At 44.6% G+C, this 15,887-nt stretch overlaps 1 protein-coding gene across 3 annotated transcripts in view; it reads right to left on the reverse strand.

The window, feature by feature from the left end:
* The window catches only part of SLC25A12 (solute carrier family 25 member 12), a 101,682-nt gene that overhangs the window by 11,523 nt on the left and 74,272 nt on the right, over window positions 1-15,887 (reverse strand). For all 3 annotated transcript variants that reach the window (XM_088657527.1, XM_035135350.3, XM_088657484.1), the window contains exons 10-13: window positions 12,171-12,255; window positions 9,959-10,117; window positions 6,244-6,296; window positions 5,542-5,622 (exon numbers count right to left, since the gene is read on the reverse strand). In XM_088657527.1, the coding sequence (XP_088513653.1) occupies window positions 5,542-5,622; window positions 6,244-6,296; window positions 9,959-10,117; window positions 12,171-12,255 (378 nt within the window). The remainder of the gene's footprint in view (window positions 1-5,541; window positions 5,623-6,243; window positions 6,297-9,958; window positions 10,118-12,170; window positions 12,256-15,887) is intronic.

Consider the following 15,887-nt stretch of genomic DNA (forward strand, 5'->3'; position numbering starts at 1 on the left):
TTAAAAAAAGATGTTTAAAATCTTTTTCTTTTTTTAAAAGATGGCTTTATGCATACTTGTTTTTAACTGGCTTGCATGTTTTAGTCATGTTGCATACGGAGCTTGGGGGAATTTATTATTCAGAGAGATGTTTATGGATTTTCTAAATAAACAAATAAAGCCTTTGCATTAGCAGAAACACTTCTTCCTGTGTAAATGAATTTTTTCGTTCTGCCCCCCCCTGCAAAGCCCCCTAATCTGCTCTGGGGGTTCTCCCTACACTCAGGAGCAGATTTAGGTAAGGTGGGGGGAACGGAGAGGGAGTCAAAGTTCCATTACATGAGAGTAAGCTATTCTCATTGTGCAATGACTTGACTGGATTAAATACGGAAGCCCAAAACTTTCCATCCTGGATCAGTGGCTGAACCGTGGAATAATTTGTTCCAGAGTTCCATTCCTTATATTAAGTGATGATCAGTGAAGGTATTTTGTTAAGGTGGAACTGGAACCCCTCTGGACAAGGTAAAGGCCAAGGAAGCCAGCGTTTGTCCACAGACAGCTTTCCGGGTCATGTGGCCAGCAGGACTAAACCGCTTCTGGCGCAACGGGACACCGTGATGGTAACCAGAGCGCACGGAAACACCATTTACCTTCCCGTCGCAGCAGTACCTATTTATCTACTTGCACTGGCGTGCTTTCAAACTGCTAGGTTGGCAGGAGCTGGGACAGAACAATGGGAGCTCACCCCGTCGCGGGGATTCGAACCGCCGACCTTCCAATTGGCAAGCCCAAGAGGCTCAGTGGTTTAGACCACAGCGCCACCCGCATCCCTGTCCCTCTGAACAAACATGACTTGACTCAGGCTCTGTGCAGTTTGTAGCATAATATTGGCACCCAACAGATGTCCCACTGTAGTAATGGCTATGGTAGCAGCATGGGTGTTATCACTGCTGTAGAAACTGAAGTTTATTAAGGAGGGGAGACCAAGGAAACTTTGTTCCAAACCCAGGGGTGGAACACCCTAAAAAAAAGAATCTATGCAGACACTCAAATAGCATTGGCATGGCTGTGTTATAAACAACGGCCCCATTCAAATACAATGTCCAAATAATAAGCCCGATACAAACACACAGAAAACGGTTCCTAAATTATGACAGACACCTTTTGGAGCAGCAACATGACAAATTCAATCCTGAATGGAGGTTATTCATACAGATCAGGAGTACGAACAATTCAAGCTCCCTGGCTTAACCTTAACGTCATGTAAAATAAAGTCTCCACCAGGAAGAAATAAAAAAAAACTCAAGCTGACAGCAAAGGTTATGAGAGAAGAGATGCAGTCTGAGACCCCACAGCAAACACCTTTTGACATGCCAGAGGCGGAAGGAAATGCACAAGTGACCCTGGAAGAGAAGACCTCTTGCCCTTTCCAATTCCACCCGTGAGGCACAAGCCACAAAGGGGGGAAGGGGGGAGGTGCCTCAGCCCAGCCCCCAACCCCCACTTCCTCTTGCTGAAAACAGACAGCGTCCCGGACCAAAACTTTTCCCCACACTGAAAACATTGTCCTTTGACGTAGATTGCTGACACTCCCTTCTCCCAGCTAAGCTCCAGCAATTTGTGCTTACTCTCTCAGGCAAGTGTGCATTAAGCGCTCTCTGCTTTTAGGGATCTTGGGGCAAATTTTTTTCTAGCACATCACTCCACCCTCTCAACAAAAAAAGGGACGCACAGCCAACTGTGTGCCCTGGGCCGCTCCTTGCAGCCTGAGAAGTATAGAAGGTTGGCGGGCAAGTTAAACCTGGCTAATATATGGAACGATGCTGCGAAAGTAATAAAGTCCCTGCCTCCCTTTTTTCCTGTTTCTTAAAAACAAAAGCACACTGGGGAGATAGCTAGGTGATTCCACCTCCGTACAGCCAACGTCGTTCAGCTACATCGTCCTGCCCCTTCTGGAAATATGGCCGCTTCGAAGACGCCGTCCACAGAAACCAACAGCCCTGTTCCGATAAAAGGAAGCCCTCCCTTTCTATCCCTGCAGCACCTCTATTGCGATTCCCCCCCAGTTCCGATGGGGGTGCCCATTCCTGGTAGGGTCAAACCTGGCCATGGTCCTACATGCATCACTTACCGTTCGGCTGCACTAGAATCACACGCGACGTGAGGCTGCCTTTGAAAAGCGCTTAGGAGCTTTGATACATGAGCAATGCAGGTGCTAAAATCTCAACTGGGGCAAGGTGCCCCTTTTATTGCGCCAGCTGTTTCAGAGTGCAATTCAGGGTGCTAGTTATTACCTATAAGAAGCCCTAAAATGCCCTGGGAGCAAGAAGAGAAGACTTCCTTTTAAATAGATTTTTTTTATTTTAAAAACAGCTTTACTGGAGAAGTGCTCAAACATTTGCCTTTCTGCAACGGATTGGCTCAGAGACATTTGTGCAGGTAAGCGTTGTTATTTTAGCACCTGGGGCAGAGGATGTGCAATTCAGAGCCAGAAAATCCTTAGGATTCCTTGTCTGCTACCCAAGGGGAGCATCTTGGCTTAGTGGGAGAGCAAAGTTCCTGGGTTCAATCCCCAACAGCTCCACATACGGCTGTGAAATACATCTTCCCGAGATGCTCTGCCAGTCCGAGTAGGCATGGATGAGCTCAGCTTTTGATGTTCAAACGTTCTCAGTGTGAACGTTGGACTACACTCCAGTTTAAAATGCCTTGAGGGACAGAGGTAGAGCTTAAGGAAGACTTGCCCAGGCTAGACACATGTTTTGGTACAAAACGATATTAAGTTAGTAACCCTAATAATCAAAGTTCATTACCGAAACAGAAATCGCTAAGATCCCTTACTGAACACATGTTGCAGCAGGGGGGGAAATAGCCTAATGAATGCATACCTGAAAACATCCTCAAGCAATTTTTTTTAAAAAAGGAACTCAAGTCTAATTTAAAATGTGCATACATTTTCATCAAAATTATACTGCCGTTAGGCTGTGTGGGCTTCATCATGAAACCACAGCAGCCCCCAGCAGTTTATAGCTGGCTTGTGGGGGGCTGGCGGCGGGAAGGGGGGGGGAGAGAAGTCAGCAGATGTGTCAGGCCTTTGAATTACATTTATTTGCGGGGTTGAAGGGTCTCTTACATATAACTGTAGCAGCTTCTAATGGGCCTTCAAAAGCAAGATTAGGTTCTCTCTGGGGTACGGCTATAACTCGCTCGGTTGTTGCCTTTCCCAAACGTGGGTTTGTACGCTGACAAGCAAAGGCTGGGGTATCTACAGGGCTGCCATTTCTAATCAGGGAGAAGTAAGAACAGCATCACTCCAGGGCTGCCTCTTTGAATTCAGAGTTGGCAGAGGTCAACAGCCTCATTGCCCATGGTTTTGGTGACAAGCTGAAGAGATTTCCATCCAGCCTGTTCAACTGGAAGTTATTAAGAGTTCCCAGATCCAAACCCGGGGAGGGCTCCTGCCTCTTTGACCACAGCTGCACCATACATCTAAAGCATTATTACAGCACTTGGGCAGAATCCTGGGTGCTGCAGTTTGTTAAGGGTGCTGAAAGTTGTTAGGACAGCCCTCTTCCCAGAGTTCCCTGGGAAGAGGGACTGATGTTTAAACCACTCAGCTCTGTAACGGGAATACGGTCGTACCTTGGAATCCGTTCCAGAAGTCCGTTCGACTTCCAAAATGTTCGGAAACCAAAGCACGGCTTTTGATTGGCTGCAGGAAGCTCCTGTCGGACGTTCGGCTTCCAAAAATAGAGCGCAAACCGGAACAGTCACTTCCGGGTTTGCTGTGTTCAGGAGCCAAAACTAAGCTGTTCGAAAACCAAGGTACGACCGTAAATCTCAGCATCCTTCTCAAACTATGGTGCCCAGGATTCATTGGGGAGAAGCAGGGTTGCTTAAAGTGGTGTGATAGTGCTCTACATATATGGTTCAGCTGTGGCCTTTTAGATGTGCTTAGAATGGATAATAACATTAAGCACAACCGAGTCTATTGCTTCACCAAAGGGAGGACAGAAGCTACATAGGAAGACAGATGCTTTTCGACTCAACTCTTTAAAAAGGTACTAAAAGCACAAGATGCCACTTTATGTTGCAAACCATCCTGACTTTAACGGATGAAGGGCGATATACAAATAAATAGTAAACAATAAAAATGAAATACCTTTGCAGGGTCCGGGCTTGACAATTCAACAGGGACCTTCCCCAAACGCTTTAAGAACAGCAAACCAAGGCTGAGCGTATATTTGAAAAATTAACCCAGGCACCCCCAAACTGCAGCCTTCCAGATGTTTTGGCCTACAACTCCCATGATCCCTAGCTAAGAGGACCAGTGGTCAGGGATGATGGAAATTGTAGTCCAAAACATCTGGAGGGCCGGAGTTTGGGGATGCCTGAATTAACCCATGGTGAAATTGGGCTAAGTGTGCTCACCAAAAGCAGCCAGCATTCATTCAAACAGCTGTCGGTTCTCTGAGAAACTGATTACCTGCCTCCAGCCTTTGCACCAGTTACTCCCCACACTTTTGGGGGTGGGGTAAATTTCTGGTTCCTGAAGGGTACAGTAGAACTGAGGTGGGCAGAAAGAGCAGCTGCCCTTCAGTAAGGAATGTGTTGGAACTCCTTGCATTTCAATAAGATTCAAGCTGCACTGAAATCAATGCGTCCTGGAAAATGTCAGTGATATATTGTTCTGAGAAGGATGGCAGCTCAGTCGGTGATGGGGCATTCGCTTTGCACCCAAAGGCTCTCCGGTTCAATCCCTGACTTCGGCAGGTAGGGCTGGGAGAGACCCGTGTCTGAAGCCTCGGACAGCTGCTGCCAGTCGGTGTAGAGAACAATGAACTCAATGGACTGACTCGGCACAAGGCAGCTTCCTACATACGATGTACAATAGAACATTTAAAACTCCCACTGATTTCACTGGGACAGAATTAGGCTCCTGCTTAACTCTCCCCCATGGAAATTGACGGAGCTCAGAAGTGTTTCACTTTTGGCCCCTGCATTTACATTGTTACTTACATAAATGTCCTCTTGATTAAAAAACAACAACTGGAGCCAGATAAATCCTGTTGCAAGCAGACAACGGATTTGTTCTGCAGGAGATAAATCCAGCTCCTCTCCACCTTTCAGACAAAAGGAATTCTTTTGCCAAAAAACCAAGAGAGCTCTACATCTCTCTCTCTCTCTCTCTCTCTCTCTCTCTCTCTCTCTCTCTCTCTCTCTCTCTCTCTATATATATATATATATATATATATATATATACAGCCGTGGCATTCTTTTTCTCCAGCCGGTGTTGACAATCAGAGCTGTTCTGTGGGGAAAAACAACCTGACATTTTTAACAACAGGTCTGTGCTGATGGTAGTAATGTAAAGAGATGCCCTGCTTTGCTGTAACCTGTTCCACGTAGCAGCCGACAGTGGAAAAGGTATCAACAGAAAGGGACCGAAATTGCGGCAGCTCTTCCCATGACACAGCGATAAAATTGTTATGTGTCAGCAGTCATTCTAATATGGGCACAAAGTGGGAAAGGTGTGCTCCTTCCCACGGCCGGGATACTTACGCAGCCTCCCGCAAGGATCTCTGCATGCAGTGGAATGGAACCGTCTCTCTGCGTGAATTTGTCTCTGACAAAGTCATTGACCTAACAGAACGACATAATTAATAACATCAGGCCCCCTTTCCACCTCCCTCGTCTACAGTTTTATTCAGGAGATCTAAAAACAATATTTGGATATTTGGATTTGATATTTGGAATCCATTCTTACAAATTCTGTAGTAGGTTAAGATCTGGTGAAGAACAAGAACAACCTTGTAAAGTAAATGGTTTTTGGGTTCTCCCCTCCCTTTATTTTCCCTTCTACACAGGTTCTGTTTCTCTTTTTCTTTTTCTCTCTTTTATTTACATCTCACCATGTTTAGTGCACATATAATTATGTACTTTTTGAACTTTCAATTAAGTTTTTTTTTTATATAAAGGAGATCTAAAAACAAGAGGCCAGAGTGTGGCAGTTCCCGGAGCAGAGAGATCACTTGAGAAACATTTTGGATGTTCTACAAAAGTAATTTTTTTTCTCCCCCAAAAAAGAAGAAAGCAGTGCAAAAGTGTCGAGTTATCCTCAACTTTAAAGTATCTTTATGTTCACGTTTTTAATACTGCATTTGGATTTGGATGTAAGTTGGGAGCTGCTTTTGAGGAGCATCTCCTCCAAAAACTGGATCAAAAACCCTTTAAAGAAAATGATTTAAAAATAAATATACTCACTGTAAGCTTAATGGCTTTTTCTGGAGCGACACCAATGAGCTGTGGAAGCAACCCTAGACAAATGGAGCAAATGTATCACAATTAGCACACGCTCAAGTTTGCTGGCACGTCTAGGGTGCTTTGCCCTTAAATAGCCCAACACATCCATTTCCCTGCAGAGGTTTTCCTTTGACATCAATGCTGTTTCTACATATGGAGCTGGCCATTCTGCTATGTGCCCATTGTGCCGTTTTGCAACTGAGCATTTCAAGACTTCTGCCGCAGACAGTGAAGACGAGCTTGCTTGGCGCAAGGGCTCGCTGGCGCTGCATTTTCCCAAGTCTATTGCCCAATATCAGTGGCCTGCTATGAACTGAAATCAGCTTTATTGCTGCTGAGTTATTCCCAAATGCCTCTTGCGGGATGCTCAAAGCACACAGTGTGCCTTTCTTTTAACCGCAAGATGCTGCTCCTTGTCGATTTGATCAATCGGCAATCAGTCCCTAGGTGGTTTCATTCATTCCCAATCAAGTCATGCCGCTTTTTACTTCTTATTTAAACTGCTGCTTGGAAACAAAATTGAAATGCCAGGATATCTAGCGAGCTCTGTAGACACTCCAGTCAAGCGTCATTATATACACAGTCAGGCAATACCATTTCCTATAGTTAACCTAATTCATAAGAGAAAGACAATGGCTTGGATCCAGAGAAGTACAAGTGAAAGGAAACTCGAAGAAAGTTCTATTCCCCCCCTCCCCATTATTCACTCTGCATTCCCTGAATGGTGTGGGATGGAGATAATGGGAAATCACCCGAAGTTGGACTGAGCTCCAGGCACGCAAGATCCTTCCACTTCATTTTGGGTAATTTCTTCCTTTCTAAAGCAACACACTTTCCTCCAGTCCCATACCATTCTGGCGCTCTGGGCATAGCTGCCAAGTTTTCCCTTTTCTCGTGAGGAAGCCTATTCAGCATAAGGGAAAATCCCTTTTAAAAAGGGATAACTTGGCAGCTATGGCTCTGGGGAATGTTTATGGGAGGCGAGGGGGCTAGGAGAAAGCAGAAAAGTCCCCTCCCGTGAGTTTTCTCCTGTGTGCAGTTCTCAGTATCCAGACCGACACTACCTACATCTACACACAATGCTCTCTCTTTTCACTACCTAAAAGAAAATAACGTCTAAGACCAATGCAACTGCCTACTTTGTTACTTACATCGTTAAAATGGAGAGACAGAAGTTTTAAGCACTAGGAGGAAAAGTTAGCGTTAAGTTACAAAAGAAGGTGAAGTCACTGGATTTTGTTTTTTCCAGTTAAGTGCAACGTGAGGCTATCAGCACCAAAACACATACATACTTGCACCTGTTTAGATTGTTTGTCAAGCAAAGTTTCTTTGGGTATAACATAGTCTCAGGCTGAGAACCAGGAATTTTGGGGTGGCCAAGCCATAGGGTACACTGGAAGTCAATGTGAAACAGCAAAAACATGAATTAAGTGCCGTCTAGTGTATTTTATTTAATGGGTTTGTTTTAATTAAAAAAAATGGGGAGGGGACATTTTAAGTGTCATGTGCTTGAATGTTTATATATTTTTTGTTCCTGTGACACCGGACTCTCTGCCCAGAACGGTGAGTGATGGGAACAGGTTCGATGACCTATGAGCTCTTTTCCTGCCCTGCAGTAACTCGTGGATACTTTCCCAGCAGCAGACCTGTTTAAGAAAACAGATCAGCAGAGGGCAGCCTTCGCTCGCTTGGCTTTAGACGAAGCAACTTGCCACTTTTAATCCAGTTCCTTTCCAACCCTGACAGCAGGCGCATGTGTTACCTGTCTCCCTACCGTCGCCCTGGCCCAACTTTGGCAAAAGCTGACAGAACTGTAATAAAGTGCTGATTCACCCCACTGCCGTTTCAAGGGAAAGGAAGTTAATCTGCCAAGCGGTCTGCGAGCCGACTGCTGGAAGAGGAGGCAGATTCTGTGCAATGAGGCCGTTTCCCCGCTAGCAAGAAGAACCGCGGGTTGTTCACACCCTTGTGTCAGCAGCGGCAACAGCATGCCATTATCTGCAGCAGCTCTCACTGCTTAAAAGCCATGTGGGATTTACCTTCCACACGCAACTCCCTTCTCCTAAGAAGCCCAAATCAAATGTGCGTGTAGTAGCTACACACGCACGGACGCAGATCAGCAGCTAATGTATGCAGTGGCTTAGTTTCTTTCAACGTAGTCCTTTTTGTCTGAGGCTTAACAGACTTATTATGCTGGGGGAAAGGTAGTTATTAAACACACAAAGGGCGGTTGACAACAAGAAAGAGGAATGCTGATCTCCCAGCCTGAGTCTCTGATCCCCTATTAAAAGGATATTTAGCACAGTAGTGCCTACCGCTAAAGGAACTAATAGACAGTAACACCTGGAGGCACACCTCCCTCCGCCATTAATACACAGCTAAATACAGCGCATGTGTGTGCGCACAAACACACATATACAGGATCAACGGCTACGAGTCATGATGCCTACATACAATCTTCAGGATCAGAAACGGCAGTGTGCCTCCGAATACCAGTTGCTGGGGAAGATCAGCGGGAGAGGGCAAACGCTCTCATGTCTTGCCGACCTACTTCCCATCAGCAACTGGTTGGTGCAACTGCAGAAAACAAGGATAGGGGACTAGATCAGGGTTTCCCTCCCTTGTGCCTGCCCAAAAGTGGGTCTCCCAGCTGTTTTTGGACTACAACTCCCATTGTACCTAGCTAGCAGGGCCAGTGATCAGGGATGATGGGAACTGAAGTTCACAAACAGCCGGAGATCCAAGTTTGGGAAACCTAGGAGGAGATGGACCTGTGGTCCAGTGTTTTTCAACCACTGTTCCGCGGCACACTAGTGTGCCGCGAGATGTTGCCTGGTGTGCCGTGGGAGAATTACTTTATATATAGTCAATATAGGCACAGAGTTAAATTTTTAAACATTTTCTAATGGTGGTGTGCCTCATGATTTTTTTCATGAAACAAGTGTGCCTTTGCCCAAAAAAGGTTGAAAAACACTGCCAGCACAGGGCTCTCCTTACACATTCTCGTCCTCTTGACGAGAGTGTGCATGCACACACACACACACACACACACACACACACACACACACTGTACTTCATGCAGTCTTAGAGCAGATTCACCCTTTACATGCACAAAAATTGCATGGCAAAATACACATGTGGCGCTATCATCTGTGCAGAGGAAAAGAAATCATGTCCAGCTTCTGTCCTGACTGCAAAGGCACAGAGTCACTTTGCTGAATGTCAAACCCGTGTATTTTTTCCTGTCTGAGCTTTAAAGTATGAACAGAGTAATAGATTCTGCAATGAACCATCATGGAGGCTTAGACTGTAGGTAAGACTTGGTTGTGGAGTTTGGTTCCAGGATGTCGAAGTCCTAGGAAATCTCACACACACCACGTTCAGCTTCTTGCAGGAGAAGGTGGCATATAAATGTATGTAACAAATAAAATAAATAACTTAAGATGTGTGTGCCACATGAAAGCACAGAAAAGCACCTGACAGATATTAATCTATACAGCATCTTCAAGGTACACAGTTTGAGAGTTTTGCAGTTTTATAAGCCAAGAAGTACCCAACACACAAAAACGCAGCTCCCTGTCCCTCAAGAGTTTCCTTGCGCTGTTTAGGCGCCTGCACAAAAGCCATTAAAAAGTCAACCGCGGGTGTATTGGACTGATGCATTTCATCTGCTCACCTCTGTAAAGGCCAAAAGCGCCTTCGTAACGCAGAACTTTCTTGAAACAATCAAAGCTGTTTTTGTACATCAGCTCTCCCACCACAGAGCCAGTTGTGCGCTGGTTCTGCATGCGCGTCTTCACCAGATCAATAGGGTAGACCGCGGTAGCTCCTACGGCTGCAAACCAAAAGACAACAAAAGTTTTATATTCCAGTTTCTCACTGTGCCCACACAAAACATGCTAGTGTGGATTAAGTGCCGCCTCCTTCTGCTCTTGTTTTTAGGTTTGTTGCGATTGCTTTTATCTGGAGTGTGGATTTTAGCTGTGCTCACTCTCTAATTTTATTTGTACACTGCTCAGAGAGGTGTTGTTTTTTTAGCAAGCGGTTTATAAATCTTCCAAATAAATTAATTAATAAAATGCCAATTATGAGACATATGAACAGTGTTACAGGAGCCCAGAGACATAAAGGAATTTGATGGAGAACAGAGTGAAATGTAACACTTAGGACAGGAAAAATATGAAGGATCATAGAAGCCAACTATGGGGTCTTTGCCCCCCCAATAAAATATTTGAGGGGCACCCACCCCAAACTGATGGGCATTGCCATTCAAATGGTGTATGTGCACCGCGCCATGTGATCGATTATGCGGGACAGGGCTTACCTGACCCCCTCCTTTTTTATTCAAATTGGCACGCCTGTGAAGGACACTCTGCTTATGCCCATGAAACTCTTACCCACAATCCTGGGTGGGAGGGTGGGGTAATTAGGATTGCCTGGTAATAACAGACATTCAATCTGCATATGTTCTCCATTCATACTTCACATTTTCAAGGGTTGAATTCTGATGCGGAAAAACCGGCTTACCACTCAAGCCGTTGCCTAAAAATGAAGCTCAGATCGCAAAGCATTCTTCCAACCTCACTGCTGAACAGCACTGGGGATTGGGAAATAATTCTTTGGAAATGTTTGCATTTTGCAGGAAAGTTCATTGGGCAGAGGGAAGCCCTGCTTTTCCTTCCTGAAGAGAAGCCAATACTGAAAAATGTGGCCTAGCTGTCAGGGTGTCTCAAACGATTAGGAGACTGATGGATTCAGGCCTTCCAAACAACAACAAAAATCATTTCGTTACAGTGGCTCATTAAGCTGGAGATACACTTCATCGCAAGGGACGTGGGTGGTGCTGTGGGTTGAACCACAGAGCCTAGGGCTTGCCGATCAGAAGGTCAGCGGTTTGAATCCCCGTGATGGGGTGAGCTCCCGTTGCTTGGTCCCGTTTCCTGCCAACCTGGCAGTTCAAAAGCATGTCAAAGTGCAAGTAGATAAATAGGTACCGCTCCGGCGGGAAGGTATATGCCGTTTCCGTGCGCTGTTCTGGTTCGGCAGAAGCGGCTTAGTCATGCTGGCCACATGACCCGGAAGCTGTACGCCAGCTCCCTCGGCCAATAAAGCGAGGTGAGCGCCACAACCCCAGAGTCGTCCGCGACTGGACCTAATGGTCAGGGGTCCCTTTTCCTTTACACTTCATTGCAGCGTCCTGCATTCCCCTTTCACCCTAGTCCCAAACAGTTGCTGTTCTCTGCAGCGGAAGGAGTACGCTTCAGCTTAAAACGGCAACTGCTCAGGTGGGTATGAAAATCTACAGTAAACAGGTTATGACTATCAGCTGGAGCACACATAGGTGTGTTTCATGGCCTCTTACTATGCCCCATTTCATAATATTATTTTTAATATTATCATAAATCAGTAGCTCAAAGATGACTAATGTCTATATATAAGTCTCAACCAAATTATATACCAAAAGTGAAACAAGGGACCAGGAAAAACGCGATGTTTTCAGCCTATTTACTAAAGACATTGTATTTGTCCCTGGCCCTCGTTTCCCTTTCTGAGTTTGGTATCAATCCCATCAAATATAATTAAGAGGGGAGTCCGAGGCCACATCTGAGAAGTCTGTCGTTCTGCAAGTTTTGCTCCAAAGACTGTCTGGAGCCTGCAGTGCCAAGGTCATGTTCTGTCAGGACTTCTGATCATAGGCTTGGGGTTTTTTCTGGGTTGATTTTTTTTATATAAGTAACAATAAAGAGCTCTCTTCAGAGCTCCACCATTCCTACCCTGGGGGGTGGGAGGGACAATGAACTCCAACTTAGCTGATCTGCAACCAGCCTGGCTAGATAATATTACAGCAATCCCAGCTTGAAAACAGCACACAGAGACATGTCACTCACCTCCAGCAATTGAGCCCAGAGTGAACCTGTAAGCCGACTCAGCTGCCTGGAGCCAGACAGGTCTGCCCAGATCACCGTAAGATTGCTGTGAGTGAAGAACAGGGGTTGGTGGAGCGGGGTGGGGTGGGGGGGAGGGAGGGAGGGACAGAGAATAAGACATGAAATTGGGCAAAAAAAAACCACCCAACCCTGTTATGAGAACTGAAAGCAGCCGCGCACTGAGCTTTTGAAGAGTTAAGTAAGACTAAAAATGATCAGGCAGCTCTTAAACACATTAACCGGGGGTTTACTTCTAAGGATTGCACTTCCATCTCTCTCACATCCCAGAGACAGCGTAACTGAAAAACTAATTTGTGAAGATGCACATGAACAACAATGACTTTCTCTCGTTTCCACATTTACAAGATATGCTGCTAGGTGATGCTCAGCACTCAAATGCCCTTTTTCCTGCAACGCGATTTAAAGTGCTCATAGAACGTGGGAACCAAGGCAATATTGGGTTTTATGGTTAAACCAAATATGGATAAATTAAAAACTGCAGGCCTGCTGAAGCATTTCCAGCTGGAATTTTTCCTATACTCCATGGACTGTTTTTCATTTATGCTTCACTGTCTACTAAACCATGCTTGAGTTGTAGCAAAACTCAAGTTTGCTCTCCTCCGCCTCTGAAACAGTCTTTAGACCAGAAGCTTTTGTTTTAGAATAACCACTGTTTAGCATTTTGACCGAACACTGTGGTTAATCTATGGTTGGTGGAAAGATGTGACAAGCCAAAATTAGATGAAAAGGGAATTGAATGCCTCCAAGTTCTTCCTCCCTACCATGCCAAAGGAGGATTAGGAGGGAGTCCATGGCTCACTGCCAATCATCCTCACATTGCTAAACCATAGTTTACCATTACGTGTGAACTCAGCCTGTGTTTCTTCATTTCCTTGCGATCCTCATGAAATCCTAGCAAAACTGTGCACCGAGGTGAGTCCTAAGCATTTGTCACCCTGAGCCTGTCTTCTCCTCCCTTCTAATGGAAATATAACTTTAAGCCTATTTATGAAGTCACTTACTATAGCCCGCCATGTGCCTGTATTCACATAGGATATGCAAATTAGTATAATTAATGCTATGGCTTTCAGAGCATGAATATTTATAAATAGAAAATTACTGTCATTGGCATCACTCCGTGAACCCACTGTACACAGATATTTAGCAGCTAGACAAAAGAAAATCTTTCCGGGAGAATATCAGCCGCAAGTATGATTGAAAGACTGGCAGCGTCCCCTTCTTTTATCTTTGCAGAAAGGGTTATGTTAATAAAAAATATAAAAAAAGTTATGACTTCCGTTATCTAAGATTGCTCTCCGCAGCCAAATTCCCCTTGCACAGATCACCCTCTTCATTAGTCTAATGACCTGTTCTCATGCACTGCTGTGCTGACATGGCAACACAGGGCATAGAGGTCCCAGCACTAGACATTGCCTCCTTCTCCCCTTAGGAACTTAGGAAGCTACCTTATACGGAGTCAGACCACTCATCCATTTAGCTCAGTATTGCTTACTCTGACTGGCAGTGTATATCTCGTGTTTTAGGCTGGGAACATCACCAGCCCTGCCTAGAATGAGACTGGGAGAGGGAGTGAACCTGGGCTGCCTCGACTCCTTATTGGCCGCCCGATGAGGCTCTCCTCTGCCATCTCACTTCTGAGAAAGGCACTCTGGGAGAGGTGGCCAGGAGAAGGCCAGCAGACTGGGAATTATAGGGATAGAACTACCTAAATTGTACAGAAATTTATTCATCTACGAGACCACACAGCGGCAAGAATGTCACTTGCCCCCAAAATGGAGAGGAGAAGAAGTCCCAGCAAAGGAAGAATGGACACAAAAACTTATGGAATATGCAGAAACGGCAAAACTTACTGGAAGAATAAGAAAGCAAGATAACAAACTTTTTATAAAAGAAGGGAAATGGTTTATTGAATATTGACAAATTGTAAACAGATAAAAACAATGGCAGGATTATTGTACAGTGGTACCTTGGTTCTCGAACGGCTTAGTTACCGAACAAATCGGCTCCCAAATGCCGCAAACCCGGAAAGAAGTGTTCCGGTTTGCGAAAGTTTTCCAGAAGCCAAATGTCCAATGTGGCTTCCGCTTGAGTGCAGGAAGCTCCTGCAGCCAATCAAAAGCTGCGCCTTGATTTTTGAACGGTTTCGGGAGTCAAACAGACTTCCAGAATGGATTACGTTCGAGAACCAAGGTACCACTGTAATAACCTGCAGCTACATGAGTATATAATTAAAGAAGATCAATAAATGAGTAAGTTAATTTGGATATGCAGAAGATATTAAAAATAAATTTAAGGAACCGCAGAAAGAGGGGGAAGAAAGTCTGGTTTTAAAATGTCAAAAGGACTGTAAAATCAAGGAAATGTATATCTGAAAAAGTATAAATAATTTTTATTTATTTTTTAAAGGAGAGGGCCATTGGCATGGCCACCGTGGCTGGAAAGACTTTTAGAACTCTGTAAAGCTTTACAAAACAAATTACGTTCAATACGCCTTTCTAACCATCACGCCCACCCATGGTGTGGGGGCTCTTGGTTAGAATTTGCCACCGCTAATGTGGCAGCAAGAAAAGGAGTGGGGGGGAAGAGTGGGGGAAGGAGAAGGACGGTGACACCACTTCTGTTACGAGAAGGCTGGAGAAGTGCAGAGAGGAGGGAGGAGGAGGAGCACCCGCCATAGCACAATGCTTTTTTCTACCAAAGATGCTTCTTTCCTTGAACCTCCATTGAGGTTCTAACCGAAATGTAGGCTGTATAAGTCTTTTTTTAGTTGATATAATTTGATCATCCAAAGACTGAGTCCGTCCCAAGTAATGTTAAATCTTTGATTGCTCCCAAAACACAAAAGATTCCCGGAAGGCCTGTATTTCTTAGCAGGTGACAATTCATTAAGTCTGCAAAATATGCAACCCATTCTTTTCCAGCGAATTTCCTTTCATTTTAAGCAGGGCTACTTTAAAGCAGCATTTTCCAGCAACCAAAGTTTGAGTTAATTTTTTTTAAAAATTATCCTGTTGCTATGGAGACAAGGCCTAAAAACAATCAAACCACATAAGGAAAATTCAATAAATTCGTCTAGCCAAACAGTCCTGGTCAATCTCCACGAGGGATAATTAGTCCAACAAATCTTTCATGTGCTGATTGTAAAAAGAAAGAAAAAAAGCAACAACAAAGACAGAGCGGCATTATCAGGCAAGAGAAGGAAATATGCCGAAATATTAGAGACAAGTTAATTTCGAAAATGAGCTTTAACACAAAACAATCCAGATAATGCAGTAATTTGCAAACAGTGAAATCCACATACAAGGCCTCATAAAATAATTTGACTAGACTGTGCTTTTCCTCCAGAAACAAATCAATACATGGCAGCTTGATTATACACTGCAAGCATCCAGATTTGTACTTTTAAAAAGGATTTGTTTCGGGTGTATTTCTTTCTTTTTTTCAACAAAGTATTTATTTTTAACATAGTTTCACAAACCTGAAACACAAATGCAAGCGTCTGAAGGCAACAATATTCTGAAAGGCCAGAGCTATTTTGTTAGGATAATGAGCAACTTCTTTGGGAATGCTGTGCTGCAGTCTAGAGCAGTGTTTCTCAACCAGTGTGCCTCCAGATGTTTTGGGACTACAACTCCCATCATTCCTGACCACTGGTCT

This window comes from Zootoca vivipara, chromosome 1 (assembly GCF_965207765.1).
Source record: "Zootoca vivipara chromosome 1, rZooViv2.hap1.1, whole genome shotgun sequence".
Lineage (NCBI taxonomy): Eukaryota > Metazoa > Chordata > Lepidosauria > Squamata > Lacertidae > Zootoca > Zootoca vivipara.